At 42.4% G+C, this 16,913-nt stretch overlaps 1 protein-coding gene across 1 annotated transcript in view; it reads right to left on the bottom strand.

Moving 5' to 3' along the window:
• The window catches only part of PPIG (peptidylprolyl isomerase G), a 36,716-nt gene extending 20,303 nt beyond the window's left edge, over nucleotides 1-16,413 (bottom strand). Inside the window, 6 exon segments of the mRNA XM_075070133.1 lie at nucleotides 735-822; nucleotides 3,461-3,550; nucleotides 3,553-3,567; nucleotides 6,415-6,489; nucleotides 6,598-6,677; nucleotides 16,160-16,413. Of these exon segments, the coding sequence (XP_074926234.1) occupies nucleotides 735-822; nucleotides 3,461-3,550; nucleotides 3,553-3,567; nucleotides 6,415-6,489; nucleotides 6,598-6,658 (329 nt within the window). The 5' untranslated portion in view covers nucleotides 6,659-6,677; nucleotides 16,160-16,413.
• Nucleotides 16,414-16,913: the final 500 nt, after the last annotated feature.

Genomic DNA, 16,913 nt, shown 5'->3' on the forward strand with positions numbered 1-16,913 from the left:
AAACTGATTTACAGAGTCTTCAAGAAGAGCTTTATACCTACAGACAATGCACGTGATTCACACAAGCTTCTACAGGCCACACAGGCCAGGGCTAGACATCTCATGGCATGCAAGTATCAGACATGAGAGAAATCAGAATCTGGTCTGAAAGAGGCTAAAGGTCTGTCAGCAACCCAAAAATAACTGTCTACTTGTAGATGATGCATGTAACTCATCACATTAATTAAAGGAAAGATCTTTATCAATTTCAAGAGAGAATGTTTTCTATAGATAAGTCTGATTCAAAGGAATCTCTCTGTTGTAGATATGTTGTGATAAATTCAGTCTTAGAATGATTTTCAAAAACCACAACTACACACACACACACACACACAGCTACTATAATCCCCAGAGCTTTTCTCATCCAAGACTAAGCAGACATTTTACACAAATTTGAGAAAAGTCTGCTGAGACTATTAGCTTTGCATTACTCGCCAAAGTTAGAAGCAAGTAATGAATTTTTTTTCTATGTATAAGAGAAGCACTCATTTAAAACAATAAGGAGTGCTAAAAATGATCAGTTTATCGTCAAAATAAGCATTTTTGGGAAGCAGCTGTTTTGCATGGAGCTTCATATCTGGAAAACCAGTTCACATTTGATTAAAAAAATAAACCTTTTTCCATTTAATAATTAAATGATTACTACAACCGTAATATTGTAAGCAACATTCATATCAGAATAATACAATACTTACATAAAGAACTGTGAACCGTTTGTATCTTTCCCTCTGTTAGCCATTGACAGAAGAAATTCTTTGTTGTGCTTTACAGCAAAGCTCTCATCTAGAGGAAGTGTTTTTGATTGCTTTAAAATACCAAATATTTACTTTGTTCTATTAGTTAAATAGCATTTATCTATTTTTCCCCTCAGCCAACCCAGATAAATTTATCACTGCAGTAAACAGCATTAAAAAAATTAGCTTCAAAATAAAGTATATTATGTCATGTCCTTGGGATACATTATGCTTCACATTCTAATGCCTAGAATTTAAAGAGGAGAAAAATAAATGTACTTTCTTATTTTCACCTGCCTATTTGGAAGACCAAAATGTTGGGGGTTTTTCTAGCTCATGCATCATCAATATAATTTTTTAATTATGTTTTGATGAAGAATTTTTATTAATGGTGGTGATCCAATTTGGTGTCAAGCCAAATAAGCAGCTTTACTTTCAGATACCAGGATGAGTTTACATAGAACTTGCTGTTAGAAAAATAAATTTACTTAAGATGATCAAGTTGGATACGGAAGTCACAAAATTAATAATGATAGCAGGTTTAGAATCAGATATGCACAAATGTAAGTCTGATAAAGTTGACAAATTTGAATCAGAATAGCTTGAGCCTCATTTAGACAAGAACATTTTCTGAACAAAATTGTGAAGTTGTCATAAACAGACAGTAGGAGTTAATAGAACAGAAGTACTTTATATCGCTTTTGATTGTAAAGGGTTAACAAGTTCAGTAAGCCTGGCTGTCACCTGACCAGAGAACCAATCAGGGGACAGGATATTTTCAAATCTTGAGGGAGGGAAGTTTCTGTGTGTGCTGTTAGTTTTGGTGTTAGTTCTCTTGGGTTCTGAGCGTGACAGACGTGCAACCAGGTTCTCTCCAATACAGACTCTTATCAGTTCAAAATAGTGTAGTACTAGGTAGATAAAGCGAGTAAGGCTTATGTTGTTTTCTTATTTGCAAACGCGCTTTGGCTGGAAGAGTTCAAATTTGTACTTTGGTGAGATTTAATTTGTACTTGTATACATTAGGCTGGGAGGTATTCCAGTGTCTATAGCTGAAAACCCTGTACCTAATCCACCTTAAATTTACAAAGATAATTTTTTACTGCTTTCTCTCTTTAATTAAAAGCTTTTCTTGTTTAAGAACCTGATTGTTTTTTATTCTGGTGAGACCCCAGGGGACTGGGTCTGGATTCACCAGGAATGTGGGGGAGAAAGGGGAAGGAGGAGAGAAAGGCTATTTCTCTCTGTGTTAGATTACTTTCTCTCTCAGGGACAGTCTGGGAGAGAGAAGGAGGAGGAAGGTGAATTTTCTTCTCGTTTGTGATTCAAGGAGTTTGAATCACAGTATCTTCCAGGGTAACCCAGGGAGGGGAGCCTGGAGAAGCAACAGTGGGGGAAAGGGTTTACTTTCCTTGTGTTAAGATCCAGAGGGTCTGGGTCTTGGGGTTGCCCGGGCAAGGTTTTGGGGGGACCAGAGTGTAACCAGGCACTGGAAATTCTGGTGGTGGCAGCGCTACAAGAACTAAGCTGGGTAATTGAGACTTAGAGGAATTCCATGCTGGTACCCATCTTTTGGACGCTAAGGTTCGGGTGGGGAATTATACCATGACAGAAGTAAACAAAATACACCTTTACAGGCCATCATATCAGATTAGCGAGGAAAGGCCACCGCGACCCAGGAAAGAACCTAATAAAACCCATAGGAGACAGATTGGTATGCACAGACCCCAGAGACTGTAGGAGCAGGACACTGGACTACAAGTTAATATTTATAAGAAGAACATTTGAAAAAAAGATATATAGATTGGGCTTGATAAGAAAATTTTACCTTCAAAAAACCACCATAAATGGATTCTCCTCCTCTCCATTTCCTTGAAAGAAAAAAAATACATTGATACAATAAATGTAGTCAACATATAAATCTTTTTTAAAGTTCAAAGATGTGCCTAATGACTCCTAAAGAAAGTAATCATAAACAAACGATATTCTCAATTATTGCATCCAAGTCAAAATATCTTCAAGAACAGTCAAATAGGAAGCTATGATGTATGCTTAAGTAGAATGGGACTGGGAAAAGCAATAACCTGCATTTTCTATTATATTTTGCCACTGTTTCACGTATCTCTAGATTAAGCGAGGGTACGTCCACACTACCTGCTGGATCGGTGGGCAATGATCGATCTATCAGGGATCGATTTATTGTGTCTCATCTGGACACGATAAATCAATCCTCAGACGTGCTCCCATCGACTCCGGAACTCCACCAGGGCGAGAGGCGGAAGCGGAGTCTACGGGGCGAGCTGCGGCCATCAATCCCATTCCATGAGGACAGGAGGTAAGATAAATAAGATACGTCGACTTCAGCTATGCTATTCCCGTAATCTGAATTGTGTATCTTACATCAACACAGCCCCACCCCTGGGTAGACCAGACAACTGCTGGAAAATACATTGCTTTACACTGCATTACACTAAAAATTTCCACTGGAGGCCACTCCAAGCTATAAATTTAATGGAACCGAAGCTATTTATAAAATGTTCTTTTGAAGGCCCTATTTAGCACATCTTACTCCAAAGAATACAAACCTTAAAATCACAGACATTTCATCTGAAATACAGAGTGCTGAACGGACCTTAAAATATCTTACTAATTTAAAAACTGGAGTTTCTTTTAAGCCTGTGTCCTACCTTCACTGAAGTCACCTCCTTGGATCATAAATCTTTCACAAACTCGATGAAACAGACAACTTTTGTAATGCAATGGCTTCTGGGTTGATTTCCAGTACCTTTTTCACCTAAAAGGAGGAGAGAAGAGGCGGGGAAGGAAGGGGGAGGAGGCAGGGATAAAAAAAAGATACTTTGTACCTGTGCAACACCTTTCATGGGAGGAGCTCGAACAGTCTGACTAACATTAACTATTAAGTCTTGCAAAGCAGTTTGTGAAGTAGGCAAACATCTGTTTTGTAGATGGGAACACAGACAAGTAGATTAAGTCCAAAGCTGGCCATTGATTTTGGTTCTCATTTTCTCGATACCCATCTTTCAGAGGTGCTGAGTGTTCACAGCTCCAAATGAAGGTCTTAGGAGCTGTGGGTGCCTAACATGTCTGAAAATCAGATCCCAGGTCTCTCAAGTTGGGCACTCAAAACTTGGGTTATGCCATTTCAGTACCCATTTTTGAAAAAATCTGGCCAAGATAACTTCACTAAGGTCACAAAGGAAGTCTGTGGTGAAGCTGTAGATAGGACAAAAGTCTCCAAGGGAAATTTACCAGCATCACTCAGAACCTTAAATGTATTATCATTCCAGAGTAAGACTGCCCACGTGGGGAATTATACCAGTATAACTATGGTGGTAAAATTATACTTGCATAAATTTTCATGTCAAGACAAAACCTAAAAGACTACTCCTAAAAGGCTAACACACTGCTGGTGGCAACACGTACAAAGTCTGAAAGGCACGTAACTGAACGAACACCAAAATTAAAAAAGCACTACATTCACTTAGAGTTTCCTATAATCTAAAGACAAGTTTTTAGACATTTGAGAAAACCCTGAAAAGGTTCCACCACTTTCAGAAAGTTGAGTATATCTTTCTCTGGAAAGATCGCCAGAAGAAAACACAAGAAATGGATTCCTAGTCCCCTGCTCTAAACACTTTTGACTGTATGCATTCCCAATGTTTCAATAATAAGATCAAATTCAAATTCTGAGCTTGAACTACTTTATATGCACATATATTACTTGGTTCTGACATGGAAGTGATAAGCAAAAACTCCTGAGAGATTGAAATGTAATAAAAATACTGAGGGGGCAGGCGGTGGGAAATGTTGGAGATGGAGAAAAACCAAGCAAATTTCTATAAATCCATTACTGTGATGAACTAAGCTTTTGGGAGAAAATAAATTTGTTAAAAAGTTATCTTGGAAACAAGTTGACGGAGGTTGGAGAAATCTGGGTCAGATTCACAACCACTATTTAAAACAAACAATGTTTTACTTTAATTACTAGGCTTGAACCAATATCAGTATTCTTTAATTAAAGTAGCAATTCAGCAGGATAAAAATGCCATTTCAAAAATATTTCCACGATAGGGCTTTGAAAGGACTGGTAATTTGACTAAGAAACAGGGAATTTGAATTTAATTTGGGATTAGAGATCTCCACACATCTGCTACAAAAGGGATGGTTAAGACGTGGATGGCCAATCTTAGAGAGCAAAGACCATGAATATCAGTGGTAGTTCAATATATTCCAGGAGTCAGAAGAAAGTCCATTAATACCCAACTTCCTGACCTTTCATAGGCTACCTTTATTGTATGCTTATCAGTTTCAAGATTAGTTAATATTATACAGTTTTGGCCAGCACAAACTGATTTAAATCACTGACTTTAATCATGATTTAAATCAAACAAGCAGGAAAACAGGATTAAAATTGATGATTTTAATCAAGTTGTTTTGCATTTGTGCTTTCAAATAACTTTTCTCAAGAAAAGTTGATTCTCATTAGGTGGTAACCATTAAAACATGTTGATTTGCAATTAAATATAATCTTTTACACCAACATTGGTGCTTCTTTTTGCTAACCAGCAGGATACACTATACACACACACACACACACACACTAATTTAATAAATTATATAACTTAACTTGCAGTGATTAAAGCCTTAATTTTTACATTTTTATTATGTTAGAAAAACAGTGAATGATGACTTTCCTATTTTAGATTATTCTTTTTTATTGTGATGTGTCAAACTGTTTGGATGGAAATTCAAATTCAATTAAAATGCATAAAAACAGCATTTTAATTATTTTATTATTAAATAAAAACTATTTTAAAAGTAGATACAAGACAAAGTTCATAAAACATGTTTTGCATTTAAAACTGATTTATGAAACAAAGGAAGTATTATCTGTGAATTGAACTGATTGTTTCTGTTCACCAAGTCCTTTGAGATTTCAGAACTAGTAAATCTCATCCTATCATACACATTTTTATACATAGATTCAAACTGGTAAACTGGTCCTACTTTCTTCCATCTCCTATAGTTATTTACTTTGAATTAACTGAAATGAAGAAAACATTCTCTCCACACCTGCAGTAGAGGCTACAGCTGTCAAAAGCTTGTTTAGCACTTCAACAGGCTCTGGTTCCAGGTGCTTAGCCAGTGACTTACACAAAAAAGTCAGTGATTTTACTTTCTTTAAAATTTACCAGCAATACTGCTTAATATTTTTGTATTTTAAATTAACGATGGTAATAGATTACAGTAAATTTAAATCTTAAAACAGGTTGTAAATTTCATATTTAATTTTAAATAAGTTTATTAAAAAATTGTATTTAAATTAAAAGAATCAAATTTAAATACAAAACTAATTTTTTATTAAAAAAAGTTTGATTAGCATAGGCTCCATGTACTAACTGATGCCACAACTGGAAGTGCTGCATTAAATGCACACAAGACACCGACGTTAAATCTCTACAGAGACCAAGACCCATTATTTTAACGTTTACTTTCATTTTCTGGTATGCAAAAAGTGATAATCATTGGATATCTACAGGGGATTCTGTTGAATATAATAATTCACAATATGAAACTAACCGATACTGAATTAAGTTAAAAATCATAAATATCTACGAACCTGTGCAAAGGCAGCGAAAATTCTCACATGTTTTTGGGCACACGTCAGAAAACAATTCAAAGACCACTCTTCCAGCTGAAAAAAATCCCACACATTTATAAAGTTAAATTATATTGTCTTCATTTGACCATTAAATATTTATATTAATTTAAAATAATATAGGATAGAAGTTATTTCTCTCACCAGGTACATTGTTGATGGCTATGTCAAAAAAGCATCGTGGCCGCTGGACTTTGATTCCCATGGCTTCAAAAGCTTTAAGACTGTAAATAACAAAAATATAAAAACCATTGAGTTTTTCTCCTCTGTGTAGTGAAACTATATATTCACTTGATCTCTACCTAAAAGCTTTTTATGAATGACAAAAAGTGTGGTCATCTTGAAATATAAATGAGCAAAAAACTGAGTGCTGAGATAGGTGGCATTTTTCACTCAACTTGTTTTAAATATGAAAGTCTAGGAGCTGTTAATCTTTGTTCTTTAGGACGAAAAGGAAAAATAACTTAAAAACTGTTTTCTGTGCACATTAAGTTTAACATCACATTGTTACCAACTCTTGCAAAACTTTCTGGAGCTTTAAGAAAAACACAAAATACTGCATTTTTCCTGCAACACCAGTCAAGAGATTATTATTGTTTGTATTACACATTGGAGTTCCAGTCATGGACCAGGTGCCATTGTGTTAGATGCCGCACAAACACAAAACAAAAAGACTGTCCCTGTTTCAAAGGCTAAGAGTTTACAATCACCAATTTTGGTGAATCAGAGAGATCAAAAGATCTCACTTTTTATTTTAAAAAATTCCAGTTCTCATGGTTGCAGAGTAAAGCTTGTAAACATGAAGGAATGCATTCTAAAGGCTCAATAATGCATTATTTTTTAAATCTTGTGATTTAAGCCAATCTTGGATTTTGGGCAGCCAGACTCATGATTCTGAATGCTTGGGTTTGGCAATACTGATTTCATTCATGTTTACTTAGATTGAATCCTGAAGTGAAAACTGTCCCACAGCTTTTTTTTTTTTTTTTTAAAGAGGAAAGCATACAAGAAAACTGCAAGGGAGAATAAGGCATCAGTTGATGAGAATGTCATCCAACTTCCTAACTGGCTTTATAAGAACATACTTGAAAAATGAGAGGATTTGGAAAAAAGTGGGAAGACGACAAACAACGTAGGATCTTCCGGTCTCCTAGCTGGATAAAAGGTTAAGATGCAGTAGAGTACTTTGAAAATTTGCTCCCAGAGGCCTTGGATCTTCAGACCCAAGGCCAGGGGCAGCTCCAGCGTTTTTGCTGCCCCAAGCAGCAAAAAGGGGGGGGGGGGAGAAGCCGTGATCACGATCTGCAACTCTACTGCCGTGGCTTCAGTCTTTGGAAGCAATTCAGCAGCTGCTCCTTCGCTCAGAGAGGGAGTGAGGGACCCGCTGCCGAATTGCCACCAAAGACCCAGACGTGTGGCCTCTCTTCTTTGGCCATCCCAAGCAGCTCCTTGCTGAGCTGGTGCCTGGAACCGGCCCTGCCCAAGGCTAAATCAAGTGACAAGGGGGGGCATGAGGTGGAGAGAAGGAGTTAACTTTGAGGCAGAAGGTCTGTGCACTCAGACAACTTATTAAGAATACCTCTGAACTATTTGCCAAGAAAAGAAAACAATTCCCTAGTACGAGCGACAAATTCTTACTGGCCATAATAAGAAATCTGAATATTTTTGAAGGACTATTCAGTAAACAGAAGTCAAATGGTACAGATTTACATAAGATGGACAATATTAAGTTCATATTAAAGTACCATACAGAGAATGGGAAATAAGATACTCCCGAAATTAAATTGGAAGAGATGCAAGTTTAAAACCTCAGTGAACCTTATACCAAATAAAAGAAATTGACTAACCTAACAAAAAATTTTGCATATGACAAATACTTGGATCCTGTGTTACCCTTCACTATTTATACTGAAAAGGGAAGCATCATCACTATTTGTTTACACATTTTGCAACAGCTGCTTACAGAGTTTACAAGGTATATGGTCCCTGCCTTGTAATAGTTGTGCATAGTTACTGATATACATCTTTCAGCCTATGGACTTTGTAATTCCTAAGCAGTAGAGCTGGGCATAACTGATTTTTCAGTTTGTTGGCAGTTAAAAAACATATTTTTTGAAGAAAAGTTTGGTTTGGGTTGAACTGAATCCAAAAAGTGTAAAAAACCCAAAACAAGTGGAGGCAGTGGTGCCTCCCTTATAACCATTAGGCCTAATAGAATACTCACCTGGGATGTGAGAGACCAAAGTTCCATTTTCCCTCTGCCTGATATGGAGAAGTGATTTGCACTCAGGTCTCCCACCCTGCAGGAGAGTGCCCTAACCACTGGGCCTTGGGATATTCTGGTATAGATTTATCTCAGTTGCTCCTGTTGAAGCTGTTCCACTGCATCTAAATAATTAGTATTATTGAAACAAGGACTTGAAGGTGGATCTCCCACATCCTAGGTGACTGCCCTAACAGCCAGCCTGTAGAGTGGTTCTCATTCTCTTTTCCTAGCACAGTGAATAGTCATTGTCATTATGAAAGACTATGAATGGCCATTAATGCAAAATAATCACTGGGACAAAGGTTATAATGCACCAACACCTCTTCTGCCGCCTCCACCCGTTTTGTGAATATCCCCAAGCCCTTCCCACCTCCTATCTCCCCCGGCCCACACACAGACACAAATATTTGGCCAACACTATTCAGTGAATCTGAGTCAGCGCTAATTGAGTCCAGTGGAGGGACTTAGTAATCTTTTAAGTGATAGGCTATTCCTGTGACTACTGTAAGCTGCATTAGTTATATTTTAGAAATTTTATTTAAAAAATAAGCAACACTTTGTACTTTACTACTTTGTATTGTTAAATTCTTTGCAATTGTGTAAGATGGGCAAAGGCCGCTGCAGAAATGTCTGACTGGGACTTGCGCTACTAACGCCAAAAATCTAAGGGTCAAAATGTAAAAACAGTTTATCATGATCCACCAAATCACTGACAATATTGACATTTAATGTTGCAAATATTTTTAAGATGCCAATCATCCCAGTATCCTGGAGCTGCCCTAATTATAACCCCAGGACCTGCCCTAATTATAGCCCACCCAACCCATTCTATTGGTTTCTTTTAAAAACAGAACACATCTTGAGTAGGTAACTGTAACAGTTTTGCATTAAGCTTTATAGCAATTAATAAACACATTTTCAGCTTTTTATCTCTTGTGTTTGTTCTTTCCCTTTCATGGCTCTGTTTCTTTCTTCATGTTGACCATCTTGATGTGTCTTTTCCTGTCTATATTTTAGTATATATTCCTTCTTTATTAGTACAATAACAAACAGTAATTGTTCTCTCACTTCATTTCACAGTGTCACTCTTCCCGCACTGTGCCCTTTGCCAATACTTTCCTTCTACTATCATCCTCTCTCTTGGACCTTATCGCCCTCTCTCCTTGGCTCCCCTCTAGAACACATTAATTGAAAATAACACAAACTCTTTTCTGTGAAGGAGAGACTGCAGCCAGCATACGCGTAGAAAGTATTACATTATTATTTACTGTCAGTTACTGAAAAATGTCTAAAGTTATTGTCATATTGAGCACTATATACCCTTACTCATACTGATGGATAGTAAGTTGGAGTTCAGGGTTAAGTGTTAGTTTTATGGAACCTTAACTCTCAATTCCTGGACATTAACAAAAAGCCCTGAAACATTTTCAATATTGTAAGCAAACAAACAAAAAGTATCAGAATGTTAGAAGTGTATTTCCAACTTTAAGTTTTTTATGTTGAAATATATTCACAAATTTTGCATACTTATTAGGCTATTAATATTAATCTATATCTGTTTCTGCATTTAATGATTCCAAGTATCCTACCCTAGCCTAGCACACCATCCCTGACATCCTAGCTTAAGTTTTTACAATGATTCAGACCAAGAAAATTCCTCAAAATATGTTATCTACAAGTAAAGTTAAGTTGTCTCTCATAATATAATTATTAACCTGGCAGTAATTCCCCAAACGCACCCACTGAAAGTGTAGTAAAATGGTAGGATGGACTAGGCCACACTAACATATACACTCGCAGATTCAGTACACAGCATTCTCAGGTTGCCCTACAAAGGAAATCAACAGGTTCCAGTTACTGAAATTTGATTAATCTGATTTTCCCAGCAGTTTGTGAGGAGAAATTCTCATATTTTTTGCATTGTTGTGGAGGGCAGTGACCATGCAGCTGCCTTCTCAAGTGAAGACAGAGTAAACTGGAGTCAGCGTGGTCCTGCAGCAATCTAGCAGAGAGTCTGAATTGAAAAGACTAATAAGGAAGCCCAAGCTGCCTTCTGCCTACATTGCGGAGGAATGAATATGTCTAAGTCATGAATAACCTCTGGATTGTGAATAACACAAATAAGAACGGAACAAACTCATTTGCTTTTTAAAACAAAACAAAAGTTTACTTACAAGCTACTAGAATCAATTGAAGAAATAAAATATAAGGTATTGTAAGTCTTTTTATCCTGAAGATGATTTAAGAAAAAAATAAATAATCTTTAGCAAAAAATTCTTGCCTTGTAATAGTTTGCACTGGCTCACTAACTTCTTAAAGCAAACAAAATAGAATCCTTAGGACAATGCATATGTAGCAATATAGAAGATACTCCTGGGGGAATTCTGCGCTACTCTGCATAATTAATAAGCCTTGCATATTTTTAAATTTTTGCATAGAAAAAAAAGTTTCTGCTGAAATGCTGCTGCAGTTCTGCCTTTTGCCCTCCAGAGGGCACTGTGGCGATAGAATAAAGCAGCAGCTCCCTGCCAGCGAGGGAAGAGAAAGAGCTGCCTTCTTTGCAGTGGGCCAGGTAAACAGACAGGAGCTATGGGGAGACATACAGGGTGGGGTGCTGCAGGGGAGAAGGTCAGACTGGAATTCATAAGGGCTAGTGGGGGAGGACAGTCTGGGGCAGGGGCTGAATGGGAGTGGAGGCACAGGTCCACAGAAGGGAGGGACGTGCAAGGCCCCATGGTGATGGGGCGGGGTACAGAGCTACATAGGGACAGGGGGTGGCTGGGTAGGCACACACACACACATGGGGACAGAGGGAGGAGATCCAGGGACACATAGGAACAGAAGAGTGGATGGGTGGGGCACAGAGAAATTTTTAGCCCCAAAGATTTTTTCAAAGTTTGTGAGCATGTAAAGGATCATAATTAGGGCTTCTGTTTTTTGGGGTTTATTCATTACATTTTTCAGGGTTTCTTTTCAGCAATTTTTTAGTTTTATGTAGATGTCTAAAAACTGCAGGTTTTCGGGCTCTCTCTTTATATATATTGTAATGAGTAACATATTATACAGTAGCATATACTGTGATGAGTAATCTATCTGTAGTGTTCCATACTATGCTTTAATGTAGTATTGTTTTGAACATTTAATGAACATAAAGGAGGGTCTATACTGACCAATTAATGTGCAACACATTAGTGCACTTTAGAAATCACACTCCCTGTAGGCTGGTGAGTTTGCATCTGTTTACCAGCTCAAGGGATAAAACAGTCAGCTGTGTGAAAACCGTGTTTTAGCTTTCTGTGCAGGCTCTTTTACTCTTCTGTCACACAAACGCAAGGAACACAGAGAAGTAACAAAAGTGACAGTCCTTAACTGGACTGATACTGCTCTGGCCCCAGCAGCTCAAGGGTCACAGCTGTTCCTTAGCCTCCGAGGAACTGCAAGGCCCTACCTGCCCTGTTGCAGCCTTCTGCTGCTGTCCAGCAAAAACGTTGTTTCTTCTGGCCCTCCCTTACGTCTTCCAGCTGGAAATCAGAGCGAGCTGTTAGCTACTTCTTAGCTGGATCACCTAGTACCCAACACCTACCTGGTGGGCTTCTCCACAGGTCAGGGCTTACTGCTCCCTGGCTCTGCAGGCTTTAAAGGGGTGAACTGCCCTACTACTCCCCCACGGTCTGTATTACTGCTCCATGTAGACAAGCCCTTAGACCAAGTAACCATTTCCAGTGTTTATTGGATAAACACTAATATTTCTTTTTCATTTCATTTTATCTGTGTGTATTGCTTAAACGAAAAATCAGAAGCCTAATAGTCTAAACACAGTTCACCCAAGGAATAATTTAACTAATTAGGGTTAAAAATACCTACATCATCCTTCTAACAAAGCTATGCCCGCTACAATTTAAATGAATAAAACAGTTTCACACTTTGTCACTGATAACATATCGTCAATTTTCTATAATTTTTTTTATAATACAAGTTGCCTTATTTTCCCTATACCTTATTTTCCTTCACTCCATTCGCCTTTCCTAAAACAGATCATGCTATATCTTTTTCTACATTGTTTTCAATGTTATCTCCTCTTTTTTCTTTCTTCCTTCAACTGCTATATCCCTTTCGTCCTGTGTTCTCTATCTCATCCCCCTTTATTTATCTTTATCCCATTTCTCTCCCAATAATATCTTTCAATAAACCCTATGTCTCTTATTTAAATGTATTCCACTACTTTCTTTCTCCCCCACTTGCACATACCTTCACTACCATTATCTCACTCACAGGTTTTGAAACATTTACCAGACTCCAAACTGTCAAAGGATTAATTTACTAACCAAAGACCAACACAGCAGATTTCCCGCCAAATAAACAGCATGCCCAGGAAAACACTCTGGTGAGAGGCCAACCTATCTCTCCCTCACACCTTCCCCAAAGGAATGCTGGGATTCCAGCCTAAGTGCTGTCCCTGAACTGTTCAGGGGCTCCACCCTTCACAGCCTCCCTCTAGTACAGAACAGAAAATTCCATTTGTAATAGAAGAGATAGATTACATTTGTAATTATGATCTGTGAACCAGTGTATAAATTTAGGACCAAATACTTGCCTCAGGATCCACCCAGGGTATAGGCCCATGGCAGCGAGTATGTGTGTCAAAGAGAGATTTGCAGAAAGATCAATAGTAGAAAATGACCTTTATATAGGGTATGTCGATGGTCACAGGGGTTGGCAACTTTTCAGAAGTAGTGTGCCGAGACTTCATTTATTGACTTTAAGGTTTCGCGTGCCGGTAATACATTTTAATGGTTTTTTAGAAGGTCTCTCTCTGTAAGTCTATATATTGTATAACTCAACTATTGTTGTATTGTAAAATAAACAAGGTTTTTAAAATGTTTAAGAAGCTTCATTTAAAATTAAACTGTTTATCTTATGCCACCAGCCTGGTCGGCCCGCTGCCGGCCTGGGGTTCTTGTTCACATAGGCCAGCAGTGGGCTGAGCGGGGCCTGCAGCCAGGACCCCAGCTGGCAAGGCTCTGGCAGCCAGAACCGCAGACTGGCAGTGGGGTGTGCGGGGCCGGTGGCCGGGACCTCGAACCAGCAGTGGGCTGAGCCGCTCAGCCCACTGCCGCTCAGGGGTTCCATCCGCTGGCTCCTGCCAGCCAGGATCCTGGCTGCTGGAACCTCTCAGCCCGCTGCCGATCTGGGGTCCTGGCCCTGTCCACATACAGTGGACACCTACCTTCTCCCTGGTTCTGGCCCATTCTCTTCCCCTCTCTGCACTGAGCTGAGGGTGGGAGTGGACTGAGCACAGGGCTGGGGGTGAAGAGCCTGGCCAGGAACTAGAATGAGGAACAGGACTCAGGGTTGGGGCAGGAGGTTTGGGTGTGGGGCACTGCAGCTCCCATTTGGTGTGAAGGATACAGGTGGGAATGTGGGGGGGGGGGGTGCAGGAGTGCCCATTTGGTGCTCAGAGTGAGGATGTGGGGGGTGCAAGAGTCAGGGCAGAGGGCTGGGGGCATGAGAGGGGGGTCCAGGTGTCGGGGTGAGGGAGGGATGAGTATGTGTGGGAGTGCCAGAGTCAGGGCTGAGGTTGTGGGGGAGGGGGGGTGAAGGAGTCAAGCAGAGGGCTGGCTGCGTATGAGGGGGATAATGGGCTCAGGGCAGAGGGCTGAGTGTGTGTGTGTGGGGGGGTCATGACAGAGCTCCCCCCCACTCCTGAGGCCCCCAGCCGGCTCACCCACTCAGGGCCCCACAGCGCACTGCACGAGCGCAACTAGTGCCCAGCGGCAAGAGAGTTCCCTCTGGCTGTGTCTGGAGGAGCCGCTCCGGGCGGCGCATGACCCCGCAGTATGCGAGCTCCTCATCCCAGGGCTCTCTGGCCACCACCAATTCCCGCTTGCCCGCACCTGCTACGTGCTCAGCACCGCCAGGCCGTGGGGCTCTCTGCTCCTCCCAGCTCACGAACAGCCGGTCATCCATGGCCATGGCCGTGTGCCTCCTCCCGGGGACGCTCAGCCGCCGGCGCTGTTGCTGCCGCCGGCCTCTCCTGCCTCCACTTCCTGCCACTGGGAGTAAGGACCGGGTCCCGCAGCGAACCCGCTCCCCTGATGCACTGCCAATCCACCATGGCCAGCTATACCAAGGCGGCCCAGGTGAATGGGCCCCTCTGTGCCCCCGGGTAGGGCTCCTCACCAGGTGAGGGGCTGCGGGAGCCCACAGCAGACCGCTGAGGCGGCTCCTCTCTCGGGGAGCGCAGGCTCTGTCCCTCACTGGCTGTGTGTCCTCGGGACTCCGGCAGGCAGCAGTGTGCCATTAAAAAATGGCTTGTGTGCCATCTTTGGCACGTGTCCCATAGGCTGCCAATCCCTGGTATACACACTACCTACTCCAATGGCAGGGATTCTCCCTTTGGCGTAGGTAATCCACCTCCCCAAGAGGCAGTAGCTAGGCCCAGTGGAAGAATTCTGCCACTGACCTAGAGTTGTCTACACCAGGGGCTAGGTCAGTATAGCTACGTCTCTCAGGAGTGGCTAGGAAGGTGCAGAATTTAGACGTGCATTAACAATAAGGTTTCTAGCCCCTATGGCTCTTCTGTCTTCAGATCGCTTCAGTGCATTTGTTGCCATACATATCTAATATTTTCTATTTCAATTCATTAATTCCTGCAAGCAAAATGAGTCTATAACTGATGTCGTCACTATTACAAAAAAATAGTGCACAGGGTTGGGACAGCCCTTCAAAGTAAAAGACAGAGAAGGGACCGTCCAGCCAGCCATGGGGCACCCTTCAAAGCAACATCTCCTGTTCCAGAGGCCTGCAGAGGGGAGGAGGCCATGTGGCAAGCAGAGAGTCTGGTGATTTTGCCTGCTAGAGAAGAGAGAGGATTCATTCAAACTCTGGAGCAGGCAGGGAACACGGCTCCCTGTGTACTAGCGGCTGGAATTATCACTAATGATTTATGTCTGGAGGACTGAAAATGTGGCCAGCAGCACATCACCAGGCTGCGTGGAGAAAAGGCTCCTGTCCTGCTCCAAGGAGCTAATTTTAAAAAACGCCATTCACCACGATCCCCCATTTGTAACTAATCCCACCCCACTTGGATCTCGCCCATGACCCTCCACACCTCCCTCCTCTAACTTCCCTCCAATTTGCAGCTTATTCCCTGCCACTCAATGCCCCCTTTCTTCTCAGGTCAGACCGGGCCACAAGACCCTCCTCGTCTCCCCTAGAACCGAGTTACCCCCCACCCTTTCCCCGAGCCCGTCACTGGCAGGCTGAGCCCCCCGGCGGGCTAAGCCCCTGCGGCCCAACAAGGGGTGGGCCCCTTCCCGGGACGGAGCGGTAACTCCCGCCCCGGGGTGACGGGTGCAGGCCCCGGCCCCACTATGGCGCTGAGGCCCTCGCCCGCATGGGGCTCGGCGGGCGCACTCCCCGCAGCGCCCCAGCACTCACTCGCTCCGGCCCGGCTCGCAGCCCGCGCTCCTCACTGCCTCGCCGCCGCCATGTTAGGAGCTGGTGCGGCACAGACTGCGTCAGTAGAGGGCGGGAGCAGGAACCCCAGCGGCGGCGTTGAGGGAACGGGGACCGGACGGGGCACCGGCGGGATGGGTGCAACGGTCGCGGTAAACCCCGACCCGGCGGTGCTGAGGAGGCCAAATCGGCCGCTCGGAGCCCACAGTGCCTAGGGGGGCCGCTCCCCGCCTCCTTCCGCCGTCAGAGCGGCTCCGCCCCTTCATCCACTCCGCTTGGCTGGGCAGCCTGCCTAGGCGTGAGCGCGGACCTGAGCCCCGGGCCCCGAGCGAGCCGAGGGCCTCAGACCTTCCCCCTGCGCCAGAGCTCGCGTGCCTCGAGCGAGGAGAGGGGCGCACGTGCCGGCGCTGTTCCCTGCCAGTGCCTGGGGTTGCCAGGCTTGGTTGGAGGAATCTTGGAGGTTTCATCACTTGACATCATCTTTAATTAAGGATTTATCTGTAATTCCTGGAGACTCCAGGACAGTCCTGGAGGATTGGCACCCCAACTGCCCTGTGCAGGCACATTCCCCTCTGCCAGCGCCCTGTGGCCAGAACATGGAGAGGGCCTAACTCCTCCTCCCCCCAAGTCTCTGTGCCCTGAGCTAGGACGTGGGCATAGCTAGGACGTAGCTCCCTGTGCCCTGGGTTGGGAGAGGCCTCAGACCCCCCCTACACTAATGCCTCTGTGCCCCTAG

Source organism: Chelonoidis abingdonii, chromosome 10, assembly GCF_003597395.2.
Source record: "Chelonoidis abingdonii isolate Lonesome George chromosome 10, CheloAbing_2.0, whole genome shotgun sequence".
In the NCBI taxonomy this organism is placed as follows: Eukaryota; Metazoa; Chordata; order Testudines; family Testudinidae; genus Chelonoidis; species Chelonoidis abingdonii.